Below are 25,086 nucleotides of genomic sequence, written 5' to 3' on the forward strand. Positions count from 1 at the left end.
AACAACATAATAAGCAGGTAACAACAAGGACATTATGAGACAGGGTCTCACTAAGTCTCTATGTTGCACAGGCTGGACTTCTTAAACTTGCAGTCCTCCAGCACCAGCCTCCCAGAGTTCTGGGATTACAGGTATGCACCACCACCCAGCTCAAACACATCTTTTGAGAGGAAAAAAATCAATCAGATTTATTGCAAAGCCCTTCTAATACAGAGGAAAGCACTCCTAATAAGTATTGTCTTAGTCTCTGTTCCCTGAACCACAAACCCTTTCGATTGTTTTGAAGATGTTCCAGTTATTTGCTTCTATGGTAGGTGCACATTTTTTGTTTCTCCCTTTACTGTTTTAATTTAATGAATCTTACCTAAACTTAAGGCTTAGTTTACATCTTATCTTAGTTTGCGGAAATGATATATCTTTACCCTGAATTGGATAGCACTCATGATTTAAAGAATATCTAATTATGAAATATATAATAAAGTATTTGCTTACAATAAAAACTAATAGTTAAGTATATATACTTCATGCATGCTGAATGTCTTATTTCCTTGAATTCTTATACCTTCCTACTGCATAGATGATACAGATAATGAAACTGAGGTTTTAAGAGAGATGGACTAATTTGAGATCACACAGCTAATAAATGGGGATGTCAGGCTCCAAACCTATAGTGCATATGCAAAGCCAAGCTTTTTAATCAGTCAGCTCTCAACTACAATTCCTCTTCATGCATGTGTGTCTGTGTGCATGTGCGCGTCCGTGCGTTTGTGTGTGTGTGTGTGTGTGTTGACTACCCCTAAACTGTAAACAGTATGTAGCTAAGACGAAGAATCATATCCAACCTTTTTCTCTGCTCTGCACACAAGATTCACTATGTGAAACATAAAGGTCAAATTCTCTAGCACACTGAAGCCTCCCCATGAGTAAGTCCACCATTTTTCTTCACTTGTTACTCCTGCACATCCTTGAAGATATAATTTAATAAAAATGTATTGAGCGCTTAAAATATGCTAGATGCCTTGCACAGAACTCTCACCTATTTCTAAGATTTGAGCCTCACAGTAATTTGAGACAATGTATTGTTATCTTCACCACATAGATATGGACACTAAGTTTAGAAAACCAGATAACATTCTGCACAGGGCTCCTGATTCCAAATTCCACTGCTGCCACCACTGTGCTGTGCTGTTTCGTCCTCTGTCCTCTACATCCTCACTCAAATCACCGGTCCCCTAACACATTCATCTTTCATTCACCCATGCCCTTGGCCTAAAATGTTCCACACAGTACTTTTATCCATAAAATTTTCTTATTTCTTCACATTTCATTAGATTTCACCTCTAATATCAATAATCAATCCTCATCCTTTATCTAGGATGAATTATTATTTGTTTGTTCTACAATGCTTTCTTACATACCCCTCACAGAGTGTACTCTATCTAACTTTGTGTCATCACATCTCACTAGATCAGGGACATTGTATTCATTTGTATATTTCCCCTAAGTATCTAATATGGCATGTTTAATGCAAACAATAGCTGTTCAGCAAACACAATGAACATTCACTGATTCTTCTGTCACCTTGGCAGAAAGACAGGAAGTCATTTATAACTTTAAATTGGCCAAAATTTTAGGGGAAAGTATTTTTTCCTTCTGCAAAAATAAATAGTTCCCCATTTCAAGGCAAAGCTCATTAAACCATGCAGCAATTCTACTAAACATCATGAAACAACTTAATCTTATTGATAAATACCAAAACTTGATAGTAGAATTGAGCAGAACAGCACTGTTGACTAGGCGAGAGACAGAGTGAGAGACAGGAAGACTAAAGGAGCAAGAGAGACAGGAAGTGAACGCATCTACCTGAGGTGGATTCAGCTGCGAAGCCAGGGACACACAGCGAGTTTCAGAACTTCTGGACGGGGGAGCGCTTGGCACATCTGTGCTAAGGCGAGGCATGAACACACGTGGAGATCTGGTTTCAGCTGGTTTGAACTTTTCTTTCAGTTGTTTTCCTTCTGAGTCAACAGCAAAATCAATATGTTAAGTAACATCAAGCTATATATATACTTAAAATTCACTCTTCAAAGAGAATATTTGCTCTTAAATTACTACAAATTTATGTTAAAGCCACTGATTACAAGCCATTGCATTAGAGAGCAGAGAACTCCAAGAGCAACTGGCCAATATAATTATACTGCACTGGTATGGAACGCTGAGATTATACAGTACAGGAAAAAAGATTCTCGGAGTTTTATAAATAATACAACTAAGCACTTTGGTGGAAAAAGATGATGTTAAAGTTAACATGATTATTGCTTCTTATTGTACCAACTGATAACCTACAACTAGCTATGTCTACTATCGATATTTCTATTAGTTTTTTCAGCTCAATTTTAAGGGGTTTAGAGAACATTCTATAAGGTGAAATGAAGATAAATGAAGTGATGAATAAATTAGTTTTGTTTCCATTTTGCTTTGTAAACAATGTCATGGAAGTTTCTTAAAAGTCTCATGATTAAAGACTAGTTTGGTAAGCATTTTTTTTTTAACTACAGTACATTTCTGTGATTTCTCCGAGCTGCATATATATTATTTTTTAATCTCCAAACCACTAGTGCCCTTTTGAATTGATTAAAGATCACATAAGAACACAGCCATTGAGCACGCTTCTCTTCCCATTCCAGTCCTGTACAAGATGTGGCCAGAAGCACATCTTAGAAGCTCAAAGCTGAAGGAAACGGGTGCTGTTTTAGTGTTTAGTAGGCCAAATTCTACAAAGAAGTACCTGTCAGTGCAGTTTCCCAGTGCTTCTGAATTAGCTCCCCCAATATTTCTACCATATTTGTCCAGACATGATCGAACACTTCCGCTGCCACAGTGTCTTTGATACAGTCGTGAGGGGAGATGGGAGGAAGTCCGTGTTTACGCCACTTCCTGCCAGCGCCAGCTGGCTTTTGTTCAAGTTGTTCATCACCACTAAGGATAAAAGCCCATCCTAATTACCAGAGTAACCAGATTGAAGTTACACCCAATCACTTATTAGTCATCTATCTATAATGACAGATATATAAGTATATGCATGTATTTACATATGTTAATAAGCACAGCATTCCTTTGGGGCACCATATTGTTATTTTTCATATACACTATTTTTATACCTCAATAAAGACAAGGAAAAAGCAAAACAAACAACTCTTTTTTTTCCTACTATCTATTTTCTAGTCTCTATTTTATGTCTATTCCATCTTTCTTCCTTCCTCTTTTAACTCCAGGCTTAATTTGTTCTTTTTCTAGTCCTTTCAGATGAAAAATTAGTTTTCTTGTTTGAACTCTTAAATTGAAGGTATCTACAGCTACAAATTTCCCTCTTAGAACAGCTTTTGTTTCATCCCACAAGTGTTACTATTTTGCATTTCCATTTTCATTTATCTCAAGATATATTTTTGTTTTCCTTTTGGCTTCTTCTTTGACCCATTAGTTTTTCAGGATATGTTGTTTAACTTCTGCATATTGGTGAATTTTCTAGATTTCCTCTTGTTACTAATTTCTGGTTTTCAATTATAGTACTATACTTTGAAGATCACTTGATATGATTTTAACCTTAAATTTGTTAAGACTTATTTTAACAACTGGTTATTTCTTCAACAGTTTTCAAAATCACAAAGCAAATTTTTACCCTTCAGTATTTATAGCTTTTATTTAAGAATAAAATACTCAAATTTGTATGGAACTTCCCCATTGCTCTTTCCACTGCCAGATATAGGGATCCTGGAGCCCCCAGTGCACCAGGTAAGCTCAGTAGCTTTATCCAATTTCACTAGTAGGCAGGACACAGCTCTGGTTTCCTATCAGCTGTGCCATGGTCTCAGAAAGAAAAGGAGTTACTGCTGTAGTACATATTGCTACAAAATGAAAAAATTGGGGGGTTACACAGTATTGTCAAAAGAATAGAAACCTGGATAGGTAAAAAAAAATACACAAAACACTAAATGAGCATTATCTTCGTCACATTCCCATTGCTGGACATAATAACTGACACTCAAAGGAGGAGACATTAATTTCAGCTCATGGTTACAGTCTCTGGTTGGCTCAACCCAAGGCAGCCAGATCACAGAGAGAAAAAACAAAGGAGCCAGAAGCAGAAAGATTCCTTTCTGGGTCACACCTGGTGACTCACATCGTGTGACCAGATCCCACCTTCCAAAAGCACATTCAGCTCTGAGTTGTCTAGTGGGGTAAGCCCCTGGTGAGTATTAGCACTGCATAATCACTGTCCAAAAGCTGAACTTCCGAACACATGAGGCTTTGGGGGAACATGTTAGAACTAAACCACAACAAGGATATAATAAAAATAAATGTCAGATAAAGTAACATTATACTATCAAGTCAATGTCAAATAAAACTCTACTTACTCCTCTCTTCTATCAAAAGCAAAATACTCTTCAATCTTCCCATCCACACCATAAACCTCTTCTTCCAGACATGAACATGCTGCTTGGCTTTCAATGCCTGTGCCATCGGAGTCTGGCAGGGCAGCGGCTGCAAGTGCTGCTGGCACTATCTGAGAGCCAGAGATGCACAACCTATGGGAAGAACCAGACTCTGTATGGGAGTTTGTAGAACATGAGAACGTAATGCTTGCATGATCCCAGCAGATCTTTTAACTGTCCATCAAGTACAAAATCTTAAATTTTAAAAATCACATTATATGTCACATTTGACAAAATTCATCTTAAAACCACTTTAACACAGGATCATAAAAATTTGTAAGGACTTCTTAAAAGATTAAGTTAATCTTCATGTCTGTGTCTTCTGTGCTATCTTAAAATGATGTGAAGACAACAAATTATGTAAATGGCATGAAGAGATTTATCAGTCTGTTAGTGAGCACAAGAAAACAAATTAGCATTTAATTTTTTCTGCTTCCATGGCCTCAAGACTTAGGATCTGTCATAATGAGGTGATGTCTGATTCTACATCTGTTTTACTTTTCTAGTGCCTCTGGGTCTTTGTGTGTGTTCAATACATATTTTACACACACACATACACACACACACACATCATTATCATCGTCATCTGATGATGTCATCATTTCATCAACCTGGCATCAGAAACATCTTGTAAAAATCATTCTCTGTACCTGTCATCCACTATTCTGTATCTGCAGATTTAGTGGAGCTAAGGATCATGAGTGAGACAAACTGAAAAAGATGACTAAAATACAATTAAAAGTGGCTTTGGAAAGTAACATTCATGAACATACTGTCTGACGTTGCTGTTGGGTTCAGGGGCATCAGGAAAGGGTTTGTGGCTGGCAGAACTTGGCAGGCTGCCCTGGAAGTGTTGGAACCCTTCATCAGTCGGCAGGATGAGCTGTCTTCCTAATACTCTGCAAGGACAAAACAGAAGCTAAGAAGCTATTAACACCTTTGATCAGACAAGGCAAAAATGTTTTATGACTTTTAAAGTAGAGTATAAAGTGAGTGTGCTGCAGCGTGTCTACAATCCTAGCAACGTGGGAAACCAAAGCAGGAGGATTGCAAGTTTGAGCCCAGACTAACTCAGCAGCACAGCCAGGCTCTATATAATCAATCAATCAATCAATCAAAAGGTGGAGAGCACTGTTAAGTACCTCAGTATGAAATCCCTGGCTTCAAGCTCCAGTACTACACCAGATAAATAAATAAAAATAAATAAATAGTAGAGTACAATAATGATTTTACAGGCATGAGATGACACAATGTGTATACACTGACCCATGAAAAGCATCATGGGGTTAGAGAAAAAGGCGGCTCTCTGAAGAGGCAGGACAGGCCCTTCTCACCATAGACTAAGTAAGAGTCCGCCTGAGGTAAACGACGGATGGTACTTGGCTGTCAATGACTGTGTTCTGGTGCCTATTTTGATTGGACAAATGCTGTCAGACACGGTATACATCGATCCCACTCTGGAAAATGTCTTCAAAGGATTTCTGTACCTCAGGTGGAGGGACCTGCTTGCCCATTCACTGCATTCCACCAGCAGGTTCTGAGTCTGAGCACCTACTTTCCCTTCAAATAACATTTCCTCCACCTCCCAAAATAGCTGTTGCACCTTCTGGGCATTGGCTTTATCAAATTCCTAAGATAGAAAGGCACAGTGAGTTACAACAGTAGAAGTTACACAAATACAGGTTTCACAACTGATGACACATAATTTAAAATGACCCATGACATAGAGGGAAATATAATAATGTGACAAGCATGTGGACTTCTACATTGACAGACAGATGGAAGTGTTCCCATTTTTACTTTTTTGATCAGTTCCATCTCATGTCAAATCTCCACTTCAGATTTCTTTACTGTAAAGTAGAGATGATTTCTACCGCATGAATCATGAAAGTTACTGGAGGTTTTACACATAAGGTGTAATAAAAATACAGCAAATGTTTAACAATTTAAAAAATATTACTGCAAAAGATACACTGCCTTTAATGCCTTCAAAATACTCCCTTTCAGTTGAACACATTTATCCTGCCACTCTCGCCCCTTTCGGAAGCAGTGCTGGATGTCTTCTTTCATTAGTGGCTTTTCATGGCTGCCTTGATGTTCTGAGTCAATTAACTTTTGTGCCAATTTCTGTCAATCAAACCATTACGGTGTGTCTTTATCTACCTTATTCCCAGATCTAGCACTGTGCAACTTCTTGTTCTTTCCCAAAATCAAAATAATCATTAAAGTAAATATTTTGAATCGATTTGGGACATGAAACCACAACAGCACGATTAAAGATACTTACAAAATGCGACATCCAGAACTGCATCAGAAGGTGGTAAGAAAAATGGAATAAGTGTGTTCAGAGGAAGAGGCATTGATGGCAAGATTTCTTTTACTGTAATAGTGACTTTTCAAATGTAAACATTCACTACATTTATTAATCACACAGAATAGATACACAGATATAGGGGAGGTCCATCTGCAGACATCGATATAGATGCTCAAACTTACATACACTTACCCACACACACATATACCCATAACACTCAGACACACCCATGGACATACATAAATGTGTCCTTCACAATGTTGTGCTTAATGTACCTAGTCCATCTGAGAAATACAAACTATTTTCTTCTGATGATACAGTGGAAAAAAGAAATTACCTTTGTAGAAAGAGCCATTAACCTTCTTTTAATCTTTAAAGGAGAAAGACTTCTTTAAAAATCCTTAGTTATTAGAGTGAGACCAGAGCATTTTTTTCTCCTGAATAATTTGGGCAGTTCTGTAACAGGAGAAGTAACCCACAGGCTCTAGGCTATGTTTTCTGTTCTTTTCTTTTGGTACCGGGGATCAAACTCATGACCTGGCACTTGCCTGGCAAGCGCTTGTACCACTGAGCTAAACCCCCGGCCCCAAGGCTGTATTTTCTCATAAGAGTATGTGAATCCAATATCTAACGTACAGGTCAAAGCACTAAAGTGCACATCAGGTTAAGACATACTTGACCCAAAATGCTAGAGTCTGATTGTCATACATAGTTATACATTACATTATTTTTGTGCCAGTTCTTCTTTCAAACTGCTAATAAACTAAGTTCCCAGATTCCAGGGAGCTGTATTAATTCTTTTAAAATTCAACAAGGAGAAAAACAGTAATACTTGTCTCTTAAAAGGTGACCACGTGGCTGCAGCACATGAGGAAGATTACTTTTATCCTGCTGTGTTGCATTTTGTTGCTTTTTGCAAATATTTCCTACAAAAATGTAATTTAAAAATTTAAATTAAAATGATGAAAAGGAAATTTCATAGAATAATTTAAATTCTATAAATGGAAATCATAAGAACCTCCCTTGACCATCCTATGAATATGTGTGCTGAAAGAATCCTAGATTTTGGGGGCTGGGGATTTAGCTCAGCGGCATAAGCACCTGCCTTGCAAGCAGGCAGTCGTGAGTTCAATCCCCGGTACCGATAAAAAGCAAAAAGACAAAAAAAGAAAAAAGAATCCTAGATTTGGACAGGGTGAAGAGACAGTTCTCAGGCTCCTTGGCAGGGGCCTAGCCTTGAGAGAAAACAGTGTGAGGTGGGCGGGCATGGCACTGCGCAGGCATGCAGGTGGCACTGCAATCAAGGGAGCCACATGTCCTTTCAGAAGTCCTCTGAGAGACTCTGAACTGACCCCTTCTAAGCCCCTCCTGTGTCCGTCTCACTGCCCCTCCTTTGGGAATCACTGCTGCCAGAGCACAAGAGGAAGTAGACTGACATGAGCTGCGGACAGTGGAGAACTGCTCTCAGAGACAAGGAGTAAAAGCAGACCAACAACAATGAGGAAAGCTAGAACCCAAGACGCCTTGATGGAGGCTCGTCCGTACCCAGATGGGCTTCTCAGAAACGGTATCCCAGGATGCTCGGGGACACTGATGCTGACAAAAACAGCCGAGACCACGGAGACAGCATAGCAAAGCTAGGGGTGCAGCTAAGAGCTCGGGCAGCTAAGAATTGCACTTTCACAAAGGATCAAAGTGAGATCACAGTTTAGAGCTTCCCTGTAGTGTCAGAAGATGAAACTATAATATCTGCTTTACTACATCAAAGGGAAATTTCCTAATTATGGTGGCGTTTCAGCTTTTACTTTTCAAAACTGTTCTTTTGTGTTCCTAATTGCCAATTTTATCCTAAACTTCAGCAACAGACAACAAATAAGAAGTCTTAAAAATATAATGGAGAGCAAAGTAAGGGTGGAAAAAACAAACTTACCAGTAGCCAAGGCTCTGGGCTATAACCCACAGATTATAAGTGATTTTCACTGTTCCTTATATTTCACTATTTTTATGTGTTACATCAACTACTCATATACACGTATGGATGTAAGTGATAATGCTTTTATAAATGATGAGAAGTTCTTGAACATAAAGTAATTCTCCATTATAACTGTAATAATAGATTTATCCAAAATATTCTGAGACGTACATCATCCCTCCAGGAATACACTGAGCTCCTCTCTGTGGACAGGCCGGTGGTAGAACTCTGTGTCGAGGACACAGCCCACGAGTGGTGGGCTTCGGTGGGCGTGCAGGTTCCACTGGATGAGGCTGATGATGGGGATTCACTGCAGAAATGAACACAAACAATGGAAACAACATGTACAGTACTGGTAAGAGATTATACTGTGCAACAAGAAGCGGCTCTGGACCTACTTCTTCCTTCTTTCCTTACATACATTTGTTAATTTCATTTGTTAATTTCACAGTGCACTCATTTCAAAATATTTTTGTAATGTCATTTTCTTTGACAGCATCTCGCTATGCAGTCCAGGTTGGTTTTGAACTCACTATGTAGCCCAGGTTGGCCTCAAACTTGTAGCAACCCTTGTGCCTCAGCCTCCTGAGTGCTGGGATTACAGGAACATACAACCACTCCTGGCTGCATTTTGCTTTTAGAAATGCATGTGTCTGTTCACTAATGTTGTTTTCTACATTTCTCATGGGTAGTTTTTTTAGTCAGTTAACAGGTTAATTCTTACCTGGTATATTTATTAATGGCCTTCTGCACATTTCTTGTGAAACATAGAGGTAAAGGCTTTTTGTTTTTCGCAGCAAAACTGTGCTTTCTAGGTCCTTCTGACAGTCCTCTTCTGCAAAATAAAATAAAACATGAAAAATCTCTTTAATATAATAATACAGTTTTACTCACTGAAACATAAATTTCCTTTCTATAAAGTTGTCTGTCTTATGCAGCTTTATTGTAAATGTGTATGCATACACATACATCCTCAAGAAGTTGAAACCCAGGTTTTTGACATTTTAATTTTTCTTAGACTTAAGGACTCCAATACCTTGAATGAATCGTTATGTAAGCTGGAAAAAATACATCAACTTTTAGTGATTCAGCTAGAGAAGTAAATGGTGGCCCAAAAGAGTTGGCAATATTCCAGGCATCCTCACTTGGAACCATAAGCCCTGAGCATGGGCTAGACTTCAGTTTGCCCTGACCTGTGCTGTTGTACTGTACTTAGCCAGCACTCCAGGAGCAAATCATTAATCCTGTATTAGTGGTGAAGCCACCAAATTATTTTGGATCACTAAGAAGCCACACATTTCACCTTGGCACTTTGGCTTGCTATGTGTTCTGGGATTTGGAAACTCTGAACATGTTAAAATTTAATGGAGAGTGAAACAGAAGAAATATATAAATTTTAAATAAACTATAAACTTAACTGTGTAGCACAGTTGAAGTTAATCATTAAAATACTCCTTCAGTGAACCTCTTAAAATATTTACTTCCCTCTGGTCAAAATATCTTTCTAATGTTAATAGTATACTACTTCTAGTCTTTTAGTAGGAATCCCATTTTTCTATGAAAATAAAAACTATGTTACTGTAAGATATGGTAGTGAACTAGAAAAAATTTTGAACTTTCAGTTTTTCTAACAAGAACACCATTGTAGTTTGCATTTAAAAGGAAAAAAAAAGTGTTTTGTTTTTAATTAAAATAGTACCTAATTTTGGGGCTGAGGATGTAGCTCAGTGTTGGAGCACTGTCTTAGATCCTGGGTTCCATCCCTAACATCACAACAAACAGGTAAATAAACAGACAAGCAAAATGATACCTAATTATCAACATTTATATATTTTTTTAAAATATAAGTGGGACAGCTCCTGCTTTATTTATGTATCTATATACTCTCCAATAAACAGAATTGTAAAAAAAAACAAAATAAGACTATAAACAGACACTGGCCAAGACCTGGTGCCCTCCATAGATATGTTTTGTACAACAAAAAATAATCAAATTATATGATTATTTCCCTTTCTTAACTATGCATGTGTCTTCAGTACAATCAAATAATTCTGATAAAAGTGTTAAATGTACCAGAGAAATGAATAAAGGACAAGCTTTCCTGCCAATCAACTGCTTTACTTTTAGCCCTCCTGAGATGTTTTCAACCACTAGTTATTTACCATTTATAGTGGGGCTCGATAACTTGAGAGAAACACAATAAAATATTTAAAAATTATAAAATATAAAACAAAACCCAACTAAAATTACATCAAATAGGTCAACTTTGAAAAACAAATATATACTCTAACATGAGCTAATGTTTTTGAGAAGTAATTTTAATACAGCATGCAGAAATAACTAAAATTTGCTCTTTCGTGATATTTTCTAAGAGTGGATTAAAATTTGCTCTCCACTGAGGTTTGTGGCATCGTGTAAGTTTGTACAATTTCTTAGACTGTTTAGAACATATAGACTTCTACACTGTTACGGTTTGTGTCTAGATTCATGCAGTCACAGGTGGAGCCTTTGGGAGGCGACGGGATCTAGAGTGTGATGCTGGGATTGAGGATGTAATGCTGGGATTCAGGGTGCAATGCTAGGATTAAGGGGACCCATAAAGAAGGATATCCTGGATAGACTACAAGCAACAGAAAGAGGCTGCTGCTTGTTGCTAGCTGCCTTTCCACCTCTGCCCTCTCTGAACTGTTGCTACTCTAGCATGCCACCCTGCCTCGGAGTCAGTCAACTATGAACTGAAACCTCTACAAACTGTGAGCTGAATAAACCTCTCCTTCCTTAATTTTTGATGTCAAATATTTTGTCACAGCAACAAGAAAGGTAACCAAGACACTGGGTAAAGAACTTGGGCGCATGAGTCCAATGTAGGATGGTCTAGAAGACACAGGTAGAGCTCCAACCAGGATGCACGCCACTGACCTGTTCATCTCTCCAGGAAGTACAATTTACTAACAGCACTGAATATTATCCTGTGAATAACGCTGAACATCTTTAATCCTTTGTAAACTATCGACTTCTATAGGTTCTAAACAATGGAAGAAAGTGTACAAACTTACAGGTTACATCCTGTTTGTTTTATTTATTTTTCTTGTTGCTGAGACAAAAATATCCAACACATAAAGTTAAAGGAGCAAAGGTTTATTTCACTTCACAGTTGGTAGCAGTTTTAGTCTGTAGTCAGCTGGCCCTAAGGCTGGGTGGCATGGAAGAGGGGCATCACCGAGATCAATTTGTGCCAGGTCAGGCAGAAAGCAGCAAGCAGCTGCCTTCCCTGTCTTTTTGGGCGGATGGTGCCACCCATACCTAGGGCGGTGCTTTCCTTAGCCACACCCAGGACCATGGTAAATCAATCATTTTAGTTATCGCATACTCTAAATCCAGGCCTACTTATGAGCATATGAGGCCATGGGGTCATCTAGATTCGAGCCACAACACTGTCCTGTAAGTATTTTAAAACTTGAATGTAGTGAGACCTGTTCAGGTTAAATTTCTTAACACATAGGCACATGTCAATTTTGTGCTTGTTGCTTTCTCTATCTATAATATATTGCTGACAACAAAATACTGCTTCCAGCCACATTTCATGTGGGCTTGAGATCTGTTTTCCCTAATGATGCACTGAAGTGCAATTGTCAAATTGCGCCTGAGTCCCAAACACCGTGACTCACTCTATTCCAGCTGCCAGGAAAATGATTTAATTATCAATTTTGCTTCTTTTAGGTTGCTTAACAGCTCACAAACTCTTACATGCGGCCCCAGATAAATAAATTCAGACAAGTAATAATCGTGAGAGCTTTCAAAATGCAGTTCGATTTGAAAGAATTATCAAGAATGCGCACGTCCTCTGACTTGGCTAATATCCATGGAGGTCTTCTAGACCACCAGCAAACACAGGCCAAGTGACCCCAGGAAGCTGCCCCTCCTGCAGGCACACTCCTGGTGCGCTCCCTTAAGCTAGGTCTAAGACCAAAGGCTGGGAATTGATGAAGTCACCTCAGATGCAGAGTGCTTCTGGGAGCAGGTGAGCAACTTTACTGGGGGAAGCCAGCTGATGTGTGCACGCCACGGTTTCATGAATGGATTCAGGAAAACAGACCAGATGGATTCTAGCTTTTCACGCAGAAAAAAAAAAAATCACTCACATTGCACAAAAATAGGACACAACAGAGAACTAAATCCCACCCCTCTCCAGAGCAAGACTTACCCAATCACAATCAGCTCAAGGCCTTGGTCTGCTTGCCCTGGCGCCGGCCCAGCGCCCCGAGGCCCGGGTGCCGTGGGGTGCTGGCACCTCGCTGCAGGCCCACGCAGGCAGCGGGCGGCCGTGCGCCCCCGCGCCCCCGGGGCCTGGGCTCCGCGCCCTCCCAGTCCTGCGCCCAGCCCGCTAAGCCTGCGCACGCGGCCGGGGCGCGCCCCGGAGCCCCGGGGAGCTGCTGGCCGGAGCTGCGCGGCCCATGGGCGCTGCTGCTCGTGGGGCGCCCCGCGCCTTCCCCTTCCAGGTCCTTCGGCACCGCCAAGGCCCGATTCCGGCGCGGCCGGCGACGCCTCCTGGCCACTCCGCAGCCGCCCTCCTCTCTTCCTCCCAGGCTGCCGCGCCCTCAGCAGGGGTCAAGCAGGGCGGGGCGGGGCTCCTGCACCCCCTCTTCCCCGATCCTGCCTGCACTTTTTGCCCCCTCCCACTAGCTCCTCTCTGTGTCCGCGCGCCCAGTCCCCAAGCACCGGATTCCTGGAAAAGCACGCAACTGTTCCTGCCCTTTCTCCTGAGCAGAGGCCCGGTTTCATGATCCAGTGACCAGAGCTTTTGGGCTCCTGGTGCACAACCCAGGGTCCTCTCTCGACCCCCAGTGCACGAAGTCTGCTCTCTGTCCTCTTTCTGAGGTCTCTCTGGTGAACAGACAGACAGAAGGTTTCTGCCTTAGCTCAGTGAAATGGAATTTTAATATCCAAGAGGACAGAGAACTACAGAAGACATCCCCACACACCCACAAACACAATTAAATGATGCTTAGGTTGGGGGGGGGGCGAGTGAAGTAGAAAAAAAAGAAGCCCCCAGTTGGTAAAAGCAACATGCATTACTCATTAGGAACTCTGAGACTAACCATGTTCACTATAGATTTATTTCCTTTCATCACCTGTCTCTCCAAGCTTTTTGTCACAAACTTGGTAAATTTCCTAGAAATCAGAAGGCATCTTTGCGGTCTGGCTTTTCAATATGTGCTTGTTTCAGTTTGGAGTCACACAGCTATACCAGTCACTGGACTCCATGGTGGGAGACTGCAATCAGCAAGTTATCACTTCTAAGCTAAAGGAAACAGGAGCGAGGTAACTGTGGTCAAGTGCATTCTGAAAGCCAGACATCCAAGGGAAGGTACCTCTCATGGCCTTACTTTTGTTACAGGCAGCTGAGTTACGTAGAAGTATTATAGGCAGTCAGACAGGGCTGAGCCCTCAAAGGAGCCAGGGCAGAAGACCAGATACTTTGCAGCCTTGGAAGAGAAAATCACCTTCTGCTGTGGGCCAGATCTCAAGACAAAATGCAAAGCAAATACAACCTTATCCTAAGGATCCACAGTCTGAATAGTTCTCCATCACCCCGAGGAAGTCCCTAAATAGGACAGTCTTTGGAAACCCACATGGGATCTCTTTTATCTCTCAATAAATATATTCCAGTCTTAACCTCTGATGTTCCTAAAATTCATTCTCTGATTTTAGAGAACATGAACTGGTACTGGACATATAGAAGGTCAGGAGTTTCATGCCCCGTATCACTTTCTCCCCTAAAAATTTTTAATAGTTAGAATTAAGAAAGCAAATGCAGGAGTTTTCCCCACCTCTGTACTGCCCTAAGCTTTCTCCTTTGAGAACTGAGGCCCCTATTCTTGAACAGGACAGTGAAACCCATCTATCCCTCCCGCATTTGCAAGATTGTGTGTGTGTGTGTATGTGTGTGTGTAATTTTGAGAGCTGCCTATGCTGACCTCAAACCCATGATCCTCCTGTTTCAGCCTCCTGAGTAGCTAATATTACAGAGGTGCCTCACAGTACCTGATATTCAGTATGTTTGGATTTTAACATTTTACATTCCTTTCTTTGCCACATTCATGCCATCCTTTACAACATGAATAGTAGTAGGAGGTCTATGTTTACTTCAAATACCATCTCCGTGTGTTTGCAAAGCATACTACCCCAAACTAAGTGAACTAAAGTGATAGTCATGGAGCTAAATACTTGCTTGGTGTACCATGCTTGCCTAACATACATAAAAGGCTGGATTCAATTCCCAGCTCCTCAGAAAAAACAAAAACAAACAACCATTCTGTGATTCTCAGAGTTCTCAATATTCAGGAATGCTGGCAAGCTTAGTGGATGATTCTTCTACTCCATGGGCAGGACAGGGGTTGTGTGGGACTGGCCTGGCCTGGAGGATCTAAGTGGCTTCACACAAGCTTCTACACCAGGAGGCAGAGGGATGGCTCTAAGTCGGAGCCCAGAGGAGTCTGACTCTCCCTTATTCTAACTATTTCCCCAAGCAGTCCCTCTAGCAAGGTGGTTAAATATTCAGCATGCTAGTTTAGAGCTTTAAAGACTAAGGCAGAAACGTCGTGGAAGCTGTGAAACTGGTGTTGCCCTGTATTCCCTAAAGCAGATCATCACAGCATCGAAGGTTTGGAAAGTCAATCTCAATTTTCAGTAGAAAAAGTGTTGAAGAATCTGCAGGCATCTCTAACCCCCTACAATTTTTGTGTTGGATGTAAATTATTTGTACTCATCCTAAAGGCACAGTATACTCAATCCTCTAAATGTTCTCAAAAATCTAATCATCCAAGTCACGTCCTGGGGTGGATGAGGCACCTCTTCTATATCTAAAGACTTGTGAACTAAAGAGAACGGTGAGCTTCCTTCCAAACACCCCATGAACAGTGATGAGACAGAGACAGGAAAACTGCCCCAAGCCTGATTCAAAAGATACAGGAGTGGGTGACACCCAGCAACAGTCTGGTCCATAGTAAACTTGCATTACCAGTTCCCTGAGGAAGATCTCCACCTCCTCGCCTCCTCCCCAGCCTGCTGCCTGCCATCTGGGCTCTGGCTTCCACCCTCTGATGTGTCCTCAGGACTAAGAAATGGCCCAAGTTTGCAACTGACCAAATGGCTTCACACTGAGCTTCCTCCCTGAGGACGTGGGAAAAGGGATTCTACAAGTCTGAGTCCTTTTTAGTCTAAACCAGTGGTGCTTCCCTCCATCCACCGAAACAATTCTTTTGTGAACTCTTTGGTTTTATTTAATTCAGAGCTCTTTCCCATAGTCCTAAGTCACCTTTCTGAGCCAAGCCCTTGGTACACTGAGAGTGCTGTGCAACAATTCTCCTAAGATCTTTAAAAGCCTTCTGTTTTAACTTAGATTTAGAGAGTGTAGGATAAGACTCTAAATCTTTCTGAGCCCTAGTTGGCCAAATTTTCAATTTCAAGTCTGTACTGCCAAAGATTTGTTCTATCCACAGAGACTGTTTCTTAGTTTTCCCCAGGCAGACAGTTTTATGTTCAGGTCCAAAAGTACTGACCTGTATTTCCTAAGATTTTTGCTCAATACTTCTATAATTCCGGCTTTCGTTAATATCTCTCTCTGCTCAAATTCCAAAACCAAGAGCCATATTGCTTACTAAAGGAAAAAGACAAAAAAAATGAAAGTGATAAAATTTTCTCATTTTAGATTGCTCTAGACCACCACTGCCCAGTAGCTGTATGATGTGAACACACATAATTTTAGATATTCTAGTACCCACGTTGACAAAATTAAATGGGTGAAATTAATTTTAATAATGTTTTATGTTATTATCACTTCAGCATATAACCAATGTAATGAATAATAAGACATTTTGATTTTTTTTTGGTACTAAGTGTTTGAAATCTGCTGTGTATTCAGACTATATTGTAAGCATTAGTAATAGCACACGAGTGTCATAGCTACCATATGGGACAATTTACATTTTATTTTTAAGAATAAACTTTTTTTTTTTTTTTTTGGTACTGGGAATCGAACTCAGGACATTGCGCTTGCCAGGCAGGAGCTTGTGCAGCTGAGCTGTATTCCCAGCCCAAGAACAATAAATATTTTAAGATTACATCATTCTAAGCCCAGTCTGAAGTTAAGTATTCAGATAAGCAAGATAGGTAATATAGAAAATACGTATGTGCATACACATTATATTTCTCTTCTAAATATGCTCTTATTTTTAGTAGTGGTTATAAATACAACCAACAGAAAATTAAATGCCCAAATACCAGAGCACAACTGCTGATTCTATTATTTTATCCTTGAAAATACATAAAAATATATTCAGGTTGTTAAAATGATCAAACATTCTAGATTTGAATATGATTTATGAGTGAAAACACATTTCACTTAGTATTTTAATTTTATTTGTTAATTTTATAAGTCAATTTAAGTGCATCATGGGAGCTAAGTGTTCGGTCACACATTATTCTGTGTGTTTCTGTAAGAGTTCTAGGAGGGCAAGATTAATATTTAAGTCACTGGACTGAAAAATAATAAATAATTCCATATTGTCACTTGAGTGTTTTGCATTCTAATTGGAAGGACCCCGGGATTAGTAATTCTAGTAACTGAGTAAGAAACCTCAATTCCTGATAAGGAAATAGGATCTGCTTTGGCATACTGTCGGAAAATTGATTAGGATACAGTGAATTGACCCTTGCGATGGTTAATTTTAGCTCACTGGTCTTTGAGTAAAGCAGATGACCCTCCACTGGCCTCATTTAACTCACTAATGGCCTCAATGGGAAAAGACTGACCACCTCTTAGCAAAAAGGGATGTGGCACTCAGTTAAGGGTGATGTGTCCACACTGGTTCATCAGTTGTAACCAATATATATTCTTTAAAGGTATCTTTGAAGAATCTACCTTTAAAGAATCTAAAAGCATTCTACAATTTAAAAAAATTTATCTTAAAGTACTTGTATTAACTTGTTCTATGCTTCTTTTTTGTAGCACTGGAGACTGAATCCAGGGTTTCAGGCATGCCAGGCAAGCTCTCTGTTCCTGAGCACATCCCCGTCCCTCCTGTACACATTTGGAAACATTTTCCAGTTAGTAATTATTTTCAAAGAAGATTAATAAAAACACCATTAAACTATTTATATGCGAAGCGTAAAAATCTTAGCACTGGGTAAACTATGTGGTCCACAGTTTATATAAAATACAAAAATTCAGAAGTAATGTATTTAATGTAAAACTGAAAAACATTACCTAGATGTTGAAGTTTATGAGGACATCATTTTAAAACAATTATAGGAAGTTAAATAAATTATATGTGACACTAAGCAATCATAGAATTTTTAAATGAAAGAACTGCAGGCGTATGTTATGTAGAACAGATCCAACTCCAAGCCACGTTCACTTCGGGATTAAAACGTTTTCATGTAATATTGACAGACAGCCACTGGATGTCACCATTTTCCTTATTTTGTTGCTCTAAAACCCTTCATACAGATTTTAACAGCACTGTCTTTTGTAAGATTTAAGATTCACTGAATTTTCATTCCAGAATACACGAAGAATCCTGTTTAATAAATCAGAAGTCACTTTTGCAATAATTAGTATCTGGTACAAGCAGTGCATAGAAAGCCTCACAATACTAAAATCCACCACTGATGGGTAAAACAGTCACCCACACTTAGACAGCTAGGGCCAGAGGCCCACACCCTTCTTCTAAGCCTCGATACCATCCTAAGAGGCGGCTGATGTTCTGTAAGGAATAAAAAACCAAAGTCAGCAATATCACATACATTGCCAAGGACAAGAACTTTCACCCAGATCCTGAATCAGTTCAGCAGTTCACCTAACAAAGATTTGTCTCAAACTCAGTTTGCTCATTTCTATTAAAGCTCCTTTCGTCATATGTCTATTGAGTGTTAAGTACCTCAGGTATGTTCTGTCACTGTGAAGGTGAACCTTTTAGAGCTTTCAATGATAATAAACAGTCTGCTGTGGTATGCATGCCATAGGTTTGCCACCACTGTTCTGTAACAGTAACATTTCTTGACCGTGTGCCACGTGCCTGGCCCCATCTGAGGTACTCGACATAAGTTTGTGTATTTAAGTTTCACGGTCATTCCCTGAAGGGAATGTTACTGTTAGCGCCATTCTGCAGGTTAGAAAACTGAGGTGTAGAGAAGTTGATGGACTGGCAGGGCACAGGTAAGCAAGGCTATGGGTAATAGGGCTTACATACAGATGGCTGCACAAAGCACACCCCAAAACCCTCTACAAATGACATGGAGATACTAAGGCTCACTATATTTAGCCAAGAATATAAGGGACTTTTCTAAGCTCATAGCAAAATTGTCTCTGAAAAAGAGACAGCAGATGAAAATGTGCAAGACTTTTAGTATTAGCAATAAAATCTGAATATCCTAGGCAATCTACAGGATTCACAAGCTTATCTAAAATCATAGAAAGACATAATTAGTATTTTACTCAATATAAATCACCTAACTTTTGAAGCCCCAAACTTTGAAATAAGGATTCAAATCTAGAAAGGACAATAATTGTTAGGCAGGACCACAAGAAATTATCAGCATTAAATGATTTTGAACCACAAAAACAGAAATTTCATGTCTTAACTGAAGTTAAATAAATATGTTCAATGACATTCTTGAAAGCCTACATTTTTCTTATATTTAAGGATTTTTTTATACCTTTATCAATAGAAAGGGAAAAACAGTAGAAAAATTCTGAAAATTTATTTTTATAAAAAATTGTTTTTAAAAATAAAAACTGTCCAAATATGTTTTGTTTCCCCAAAATTTATATCAGTATGTTCAAATTTTCCTAAATTTTTTTTCTATTACTGGATTTTTTTTTCTTTTAAATAGTGCAGCAACAGATAAACATTTGGTAGTAATTACTAGGTTTCCCTTAAATCAGTGCTGCATTTTATGTCCTTGGAATATTTAAAATACAATCAAACTTTTTTATTCTCTAGTTTACTATGTGTGAATTCATCTACTTGCCTCAATTTATCTGCAGCCTCAAAACAAATTTTAGGGTGTTTTTCTGCTCTTTGCAATCATGTGGAGAGCGAAACACTGGTTTGTACTCCAAGCTGAGGTCAAACAAGGTGACTCTGTATTCTTTTTTTGACGTCTTTTGCTATAAATGACTCTGGTTTTCCAAGGTTTTATTAAGTGATGGGTTTTATGAAGTTCTGTGCTTTGTGGTTGGTGAATTTTCTGTTTAAAAAGTCGCTGAGTGTCATGCTGAACGCTGTCTAGTGCTCCTGAGCACAAGGAAGCTATGGTGTGCCTTGTGCAAGAAATCCACAAGTTGCATTAGGCATCATTTATTGTGCTACCATCAGTAGTGAGTTTATGAGAGTGAATCAATCATATTATTGGTAAGAATGAGAATCAATTCTTTTATATACATTGCTGTTTGTATTTTTAAAATTCTATATAATATCTTCCAAAATCTATTACTTAACCTCAAAACTCTGTTGGCATATCACAACCATGAAACAATTTTAGATTACTAGAATTGGGAGCTAGTGTTAAGTTTCGTATTTAACACCTAAAGTAGCAAAATCTAATCACTGTGTATAGTGCTGTCTGCTGTGCACACTGCATTCCGCTCACCAAATTCAGCTGAATTCAGTGGTTCTCAAATTTTAACATGTGCTCAAATCCTCGATATGCTTATTAGAAGATAAATGGCTAGACCTTGTCCCAGAGTTTCTGTTCCAGCAATTCAGGGATGAGAATCGGGATTTCTCAATCTCAAGCGTTGCTGCTACTGTTGGGCCAGGTGGGCTCACTGCTGCAACTTCTGCTTTGCTGCTCTATCCCTCTACGGCATCCCACCCACACTCTGCCACTGAAACTGCTCGAGCCCAGGAGTCAGGTCACTCTTAGCCTTGCACTTTAGGCTCAGCACGCAATAGGCTTTTCATCAGAGTGTCAAGGAAGAGAGGAATCATTCAAAGCCTTTACCTCAAACAAGAGAAAAGTGAGACCCCTGGCTACTCAGTTCAGACCAGGACAGAAACACCAGCCTCCTGCAAACTGCCAGCACAGAAAGCTATTAGTCAAATATTCTCCTGTAATGTGCAATTGTCATCATAGTAGAATTCATTTTATCTTGGGTGGGGACAATGGCTGAAGAACACACCCTTTCCAAACACAAAGCAGCAACAGAACTGGCCAAGAGGGTATCTAGGAAAAACCAAGGACTTAGGCAAAGGAGACATTTTGGAGAATGCAGAGGTTCCTCTTCTTCATACTTCAACACTCGCAACGACCAAAGCTCAAAAGGGAACTCAGAATGCCAAACGCTCTCAGAATAACTGTGCTCTTGCTGTTTGTCTCATTCCCATAAAAAGCAAAAGCCAACTCTTTCACTACTTGCTATCACCCTTACAACAAAACCAGAAATGAAAATGCTTCGCATGCAATTTTTATGACTCTCGCCAAAAAGATGGCAGCCTAGGAATCTGCAAAGGTAGAAAGTGAAGACCATAACTTTTCACATTTTAATCTCAGAGGTTGAGATGGTTCATCAACAGCCCCTTGAAATGCAACTAAATGCAATAGGTTTGCCTCTTGGTGACTTCAAAGCTGACAACTAGGAGCTAAGTGTGAAGATTTATTGCTGGCATCAAGCAAAGAAAACCCTGCAGATAATTCTCAAAATAGTGTCTTCCTGCACAAAGAAAGGAAGGGACTTTTGTCAGGAAGCGCCTATATATTCTGTAGGAAAGACTTGCTGTTGCTTGTGGAGGGAAGCGGGGTGTCACATTTCTAAGCCTGCATGTGTTTATACATCACATATTCAGAACAGAAGAGAGGAACAGGAGTGGGTGGAGAATGCAGTGTACAGTGAGCAAAGTTGCCTCCAGATCCCTAAAATGCGTTAATCAAAATGATTCTTCAGTTTTGCCTGGTTCTTTGTAAATTTCTCTGGAAGCCTTATCTGAAACAAAGCAACATTAGCAGCCATTTAAAGCCCTCTCTGTTATCTTCTTTTCTCCCAACCACCAACCCCCTTCATGAATAGGTGTGTCTATTACACTTGTTGGTTCGTATTTGCACTTTTAGTTAAGAGAGGGGAAAGGGGAACGAAGGAAGGGAAAAGAAAAAAATGAGAAAAGAAGGATAAAATGGAAATACAACTTTATAAATAAGGAGGGGAAGAGAATTAAGGGAGGGGAAGTGGGAAAAAAATCACGATATATCATGTATCGGTACAAATTCCCTACGGTGAATGTGATCCTTGTGTATATCTAACTGGTATTAATACACTTAATATAAAAGAAAGAAGTATTTGCCCCTAAAAGTTCCTGCCTCACTGCTAACAGCCGGCATTAGCTAAGCAACAATCATGAAATTGTTATAAAATGTAAAAAAAGATTGCTTTCTGCTTCCCACTCATTAGAATAGCTATATTTGTATTTTTAAAATAGAAATAACAAGTGCTGGCAAGGTTATGGAGAAACTGAGCTCCTTGTGTATCACTGGTAAGACTGTAAATTGATACAGCTACTCTTGAAAAACACATTGGGAGCTCCTCAAAAGTTAATCATGGAATTGTCATATAATCCAGCAATTCTCTTTGGAATGTGTGCAAAAAAATCAAAATCAGGAACTTTGATGCTCCAACACTAATGCTCATAGTAGTAGTATTCACAATAGTCAAAAAAGAAATAATCCAAATGTCCTTGAATAGATTGAATAACAAAATGTAATATATATACAGTGAAAAGTTATTCAGACTTTGAAAGGAGTAAAAATCAAATTCATACTACAGTAGGGATGGGTAAAACATAGTTCTAAGCAAAATAAGCCAGACACAAAGGACAAATATCATATGATTTTGCTTACACGAGGTACCTAGGGTACTCACATTCACACAGACAGAAAGCAGAGTGCTGGGTGTCAAGGGATAGGGAGGAATGAGGACTTAGCTTTTCTGCTAGATGATGAAAAACTCTGAAGCTAAACATAAACAGGGGCAGTGCTAGGGGTCTCTAGAGAACAGAATCAAAAGAAATCATATATGTAACTATGGGGAGGGATTAATTAGTTGAGTTTACAGGATCAGAGCAGGAGAGTCCACCGTGGTCATGCCTTCACTGGAGAGCCAGAGGACCCAGGAGCTGCTCAGTCCAAGAAGCTGGAAGCCACCAATAAGAAGGATTGGAGATGCAGCAGTGGTCCAGGACTGAATCTGCACTGGAAAGTCTGGAGACCCATCTCCAAGGGTGGAAAGCGAAGACTAGAATGCTTCCAAAATGGGAACGCTGTTTCTTTCTTACCTTTTAATTTTCCAAGCTACAAGCCTCTTGGTCACTGCCACCCACATGGGATGGTCTTTTTCCTCCAATTTGTTGGCACACCTGTCAGTCACAAACAGACACACCCAACACTCTGCTTCGCTAGTCTGCTAGGAATTTCTTCATCCATTTAAGCTGACATACTGTGATTAATAGTCACAGCGGTAATGATTGTGCAACATTATGATTGGACTCAATACTACTGATTTGTACACCAAATACGGTTTAAATGCTGTATTTTACGTTATGTATGTTTATTGCAATTTTTTAAAATGACCTCCCAGCTTGCAGAATAAGTGTCAGTGATGAAGAAGTCAAGGGGTAAGACCAGAGCAGTTTCTCAATCAGTGACTTCCTGGCAAGGGTAAGGGAGGTGTCAAAGCACACGTCTTCCTCACATTCCCTAGGCGGTGCACAGTTTAGCTCTACAAAACCGCAGGAGTAGCAGACATTAACACCTCCAGATCTGTCATAGTACATTTCATGTATCTTTATTACATGCTATTAGTTCTTATAAATAGAAATTGAGAATGCTTATAGCAACTCATACACTGAACTCTTATCTTTATGAAATGGCCGTGGTGGCTTCTACCAGTGCGGCTTCTTTTCAAGTCTGCTCCCTCTGATGGTACAGAAGCAACAGCAGCTCTTTCGTTTATTAAAATATTTTCACGTACAAGCACTTTGCCTTTAATTTGTTTTAAACAATATTCTAATATTTGAGTGACAGCATTGGTAAACAATACACAGTTGCTGTTTGTGGGTTACATTCAGACAGGATTATATTTACTTCTTATAGCTGACTGAACCGTACTAGCAATCCTGGGTCATTAATCCAATCAGGGGTTGAGGAGATTTACAACTAGGTTTCAAGCCCTGTGAAGTTGGTCTATTCCCAGTTCACTTTAAATCCTGGTGTTTTTTAAAAATTTATTCAGTTTTTAAAATTTCTCTCAGCTGCTTGGGCTGGAAGTAGAACAGAGGGGCTTTCGGTAAGATGCTAGATGGTCTGTAAGCCACTGTGCATCTTCCCAGGGAATCTTCCATAAAATACAAGTCTCCTAATGATTTAAGTCAGAATGATTAATTATTTATGAGGAAAGTAGAGCTTCATCCGGCTTCATGATCAGTGTGAGGCAGAAACACAGACTCCTCACGGAACCACAAATACATTGATTAAAAATGTATTTTTTAGGTGCACACAAAGACGTGTACACATACTCATACGCACCCAAGGTAAAACTCAGTACATTATTAGCAAAACAAGAAATCTAAGTACATAAAATAGGAAATACAAACATTTTCATCCTAAATAAACTGAATTTAATATTGGCCTTGAGTTCACAAAAATCATAAGCTCTGGAACCAGACACACATCCAGTAAGCACAGCTCAGCTTTTAACCATAATAAAGACAAAATTATGTGTTCCTTGTGATAAGAAGGAAAAATGTATTGAGTTTTAAGATGGTCCAGAGAAAGTTCCCCTGTTTTTGTTTGGCTTGATTTCTTATAATATTTAGCTGACTTGCTCCATCATGACAGAAAATTACAATATGAATCTTCCCACAGAATACAGTTTCTTCTCACTCCTGTATCATTCTAAAATCTTGGCTCTTAAATGCAATATGAACTGTGAAGTATGACCCTCTCAAAAACAGAATTAATTTTATCAATAGTTTACGTTTGGAAATAAGACTTTTAAACTACCTATGTACAGTCCTCTTTTCTTAGTTGTGTGGACAGTGAGGGATATAACTACAGTGATTATACTAACAGGTGCTCAGAAAACTTTCTTGAATGTAAACATCACAATCTGGAATTTTAGGAGACAAAAAAATATTGGCAGCTGCTAGGCATAGACTTAGTAAGCACACTCCAGCTGTATGACTTCTGAGGGGCCAAATTCCTATAGACTTTCTGAGTTACAGAACCATTTGTAAAGATTCCAAAGGTTTTTG

General features: G+C 39.4%; 1 protein-coding gene across 6 annotated transcripts in view; it reads right to left on the bottom strand.

The window, feature by feature from the left end:
- The window catches only part of Fam149a (family with sequence similarity 149 member A), a 64,146-nt gene that overhangs the window by 7,558 nt on the left and 31,502 nt on the right, over window positions 1-25,086 (bottom strand). For 5 of the 6 annotated variants that reach the window (XR_010042559.1, XR_010042558.1, XM_063234637.1 and 2 more), the window contains exons 2-8: window positions 9,504-9,614; window positions 8,951-9,089; window positions 5,981-6,123; window positions 5,267-5,392; window positions 4,416-4,586; window positions 2,789-2,979; window positions 1,864-2,018 (exon numbers count right to left, since the gene is read on the bottom strand). Coding sequence is in view for 4 of the 6 variants with exons in the window: in XM_063234636.1 (XP_063090706.1) it covers window positions 1,864-2,018; window positions 2,789-2,979; window positions 4,416-4,586; window positions 5,267-5,392; window positions 5,981-6,123; window positions 8,951-9,089; window positions 9,504-9,614 (1,036 nt within the window). In the remaining 2 variants the exon portion in view is untranslated. Of the gene's footprint in view, window positions 1-1,863; window positions 2,019-2,788; window positions 2,980-4,415; window positions 4,587-5,266; window positions 5,393-5,980; window positions 6,124-8,950; window positions 9,090-9,503; window positions 9,615-12,983; window positions 13,142-25,086 lie in introns of those variants that run through there. The other variant, XM_003469164.5, reaches the window with a different exon arrangement.

Source organism: Cavia porcellus, unplaced genomic scaffold (genome assembly GCF_034190915.1).
Source record: "Cavia porcellus strain 051 isolate PalLab524CR breed Dunkin Hartley unplaced genomic scaffold, mCavPor4.1 scaffold_24, whole genome shotgun sequence".
NCBI lineage: Eukaryota > Metazoa > Chordata > Mammalia > Rodentia > Caviidae > Cavia > Cavia porcellus.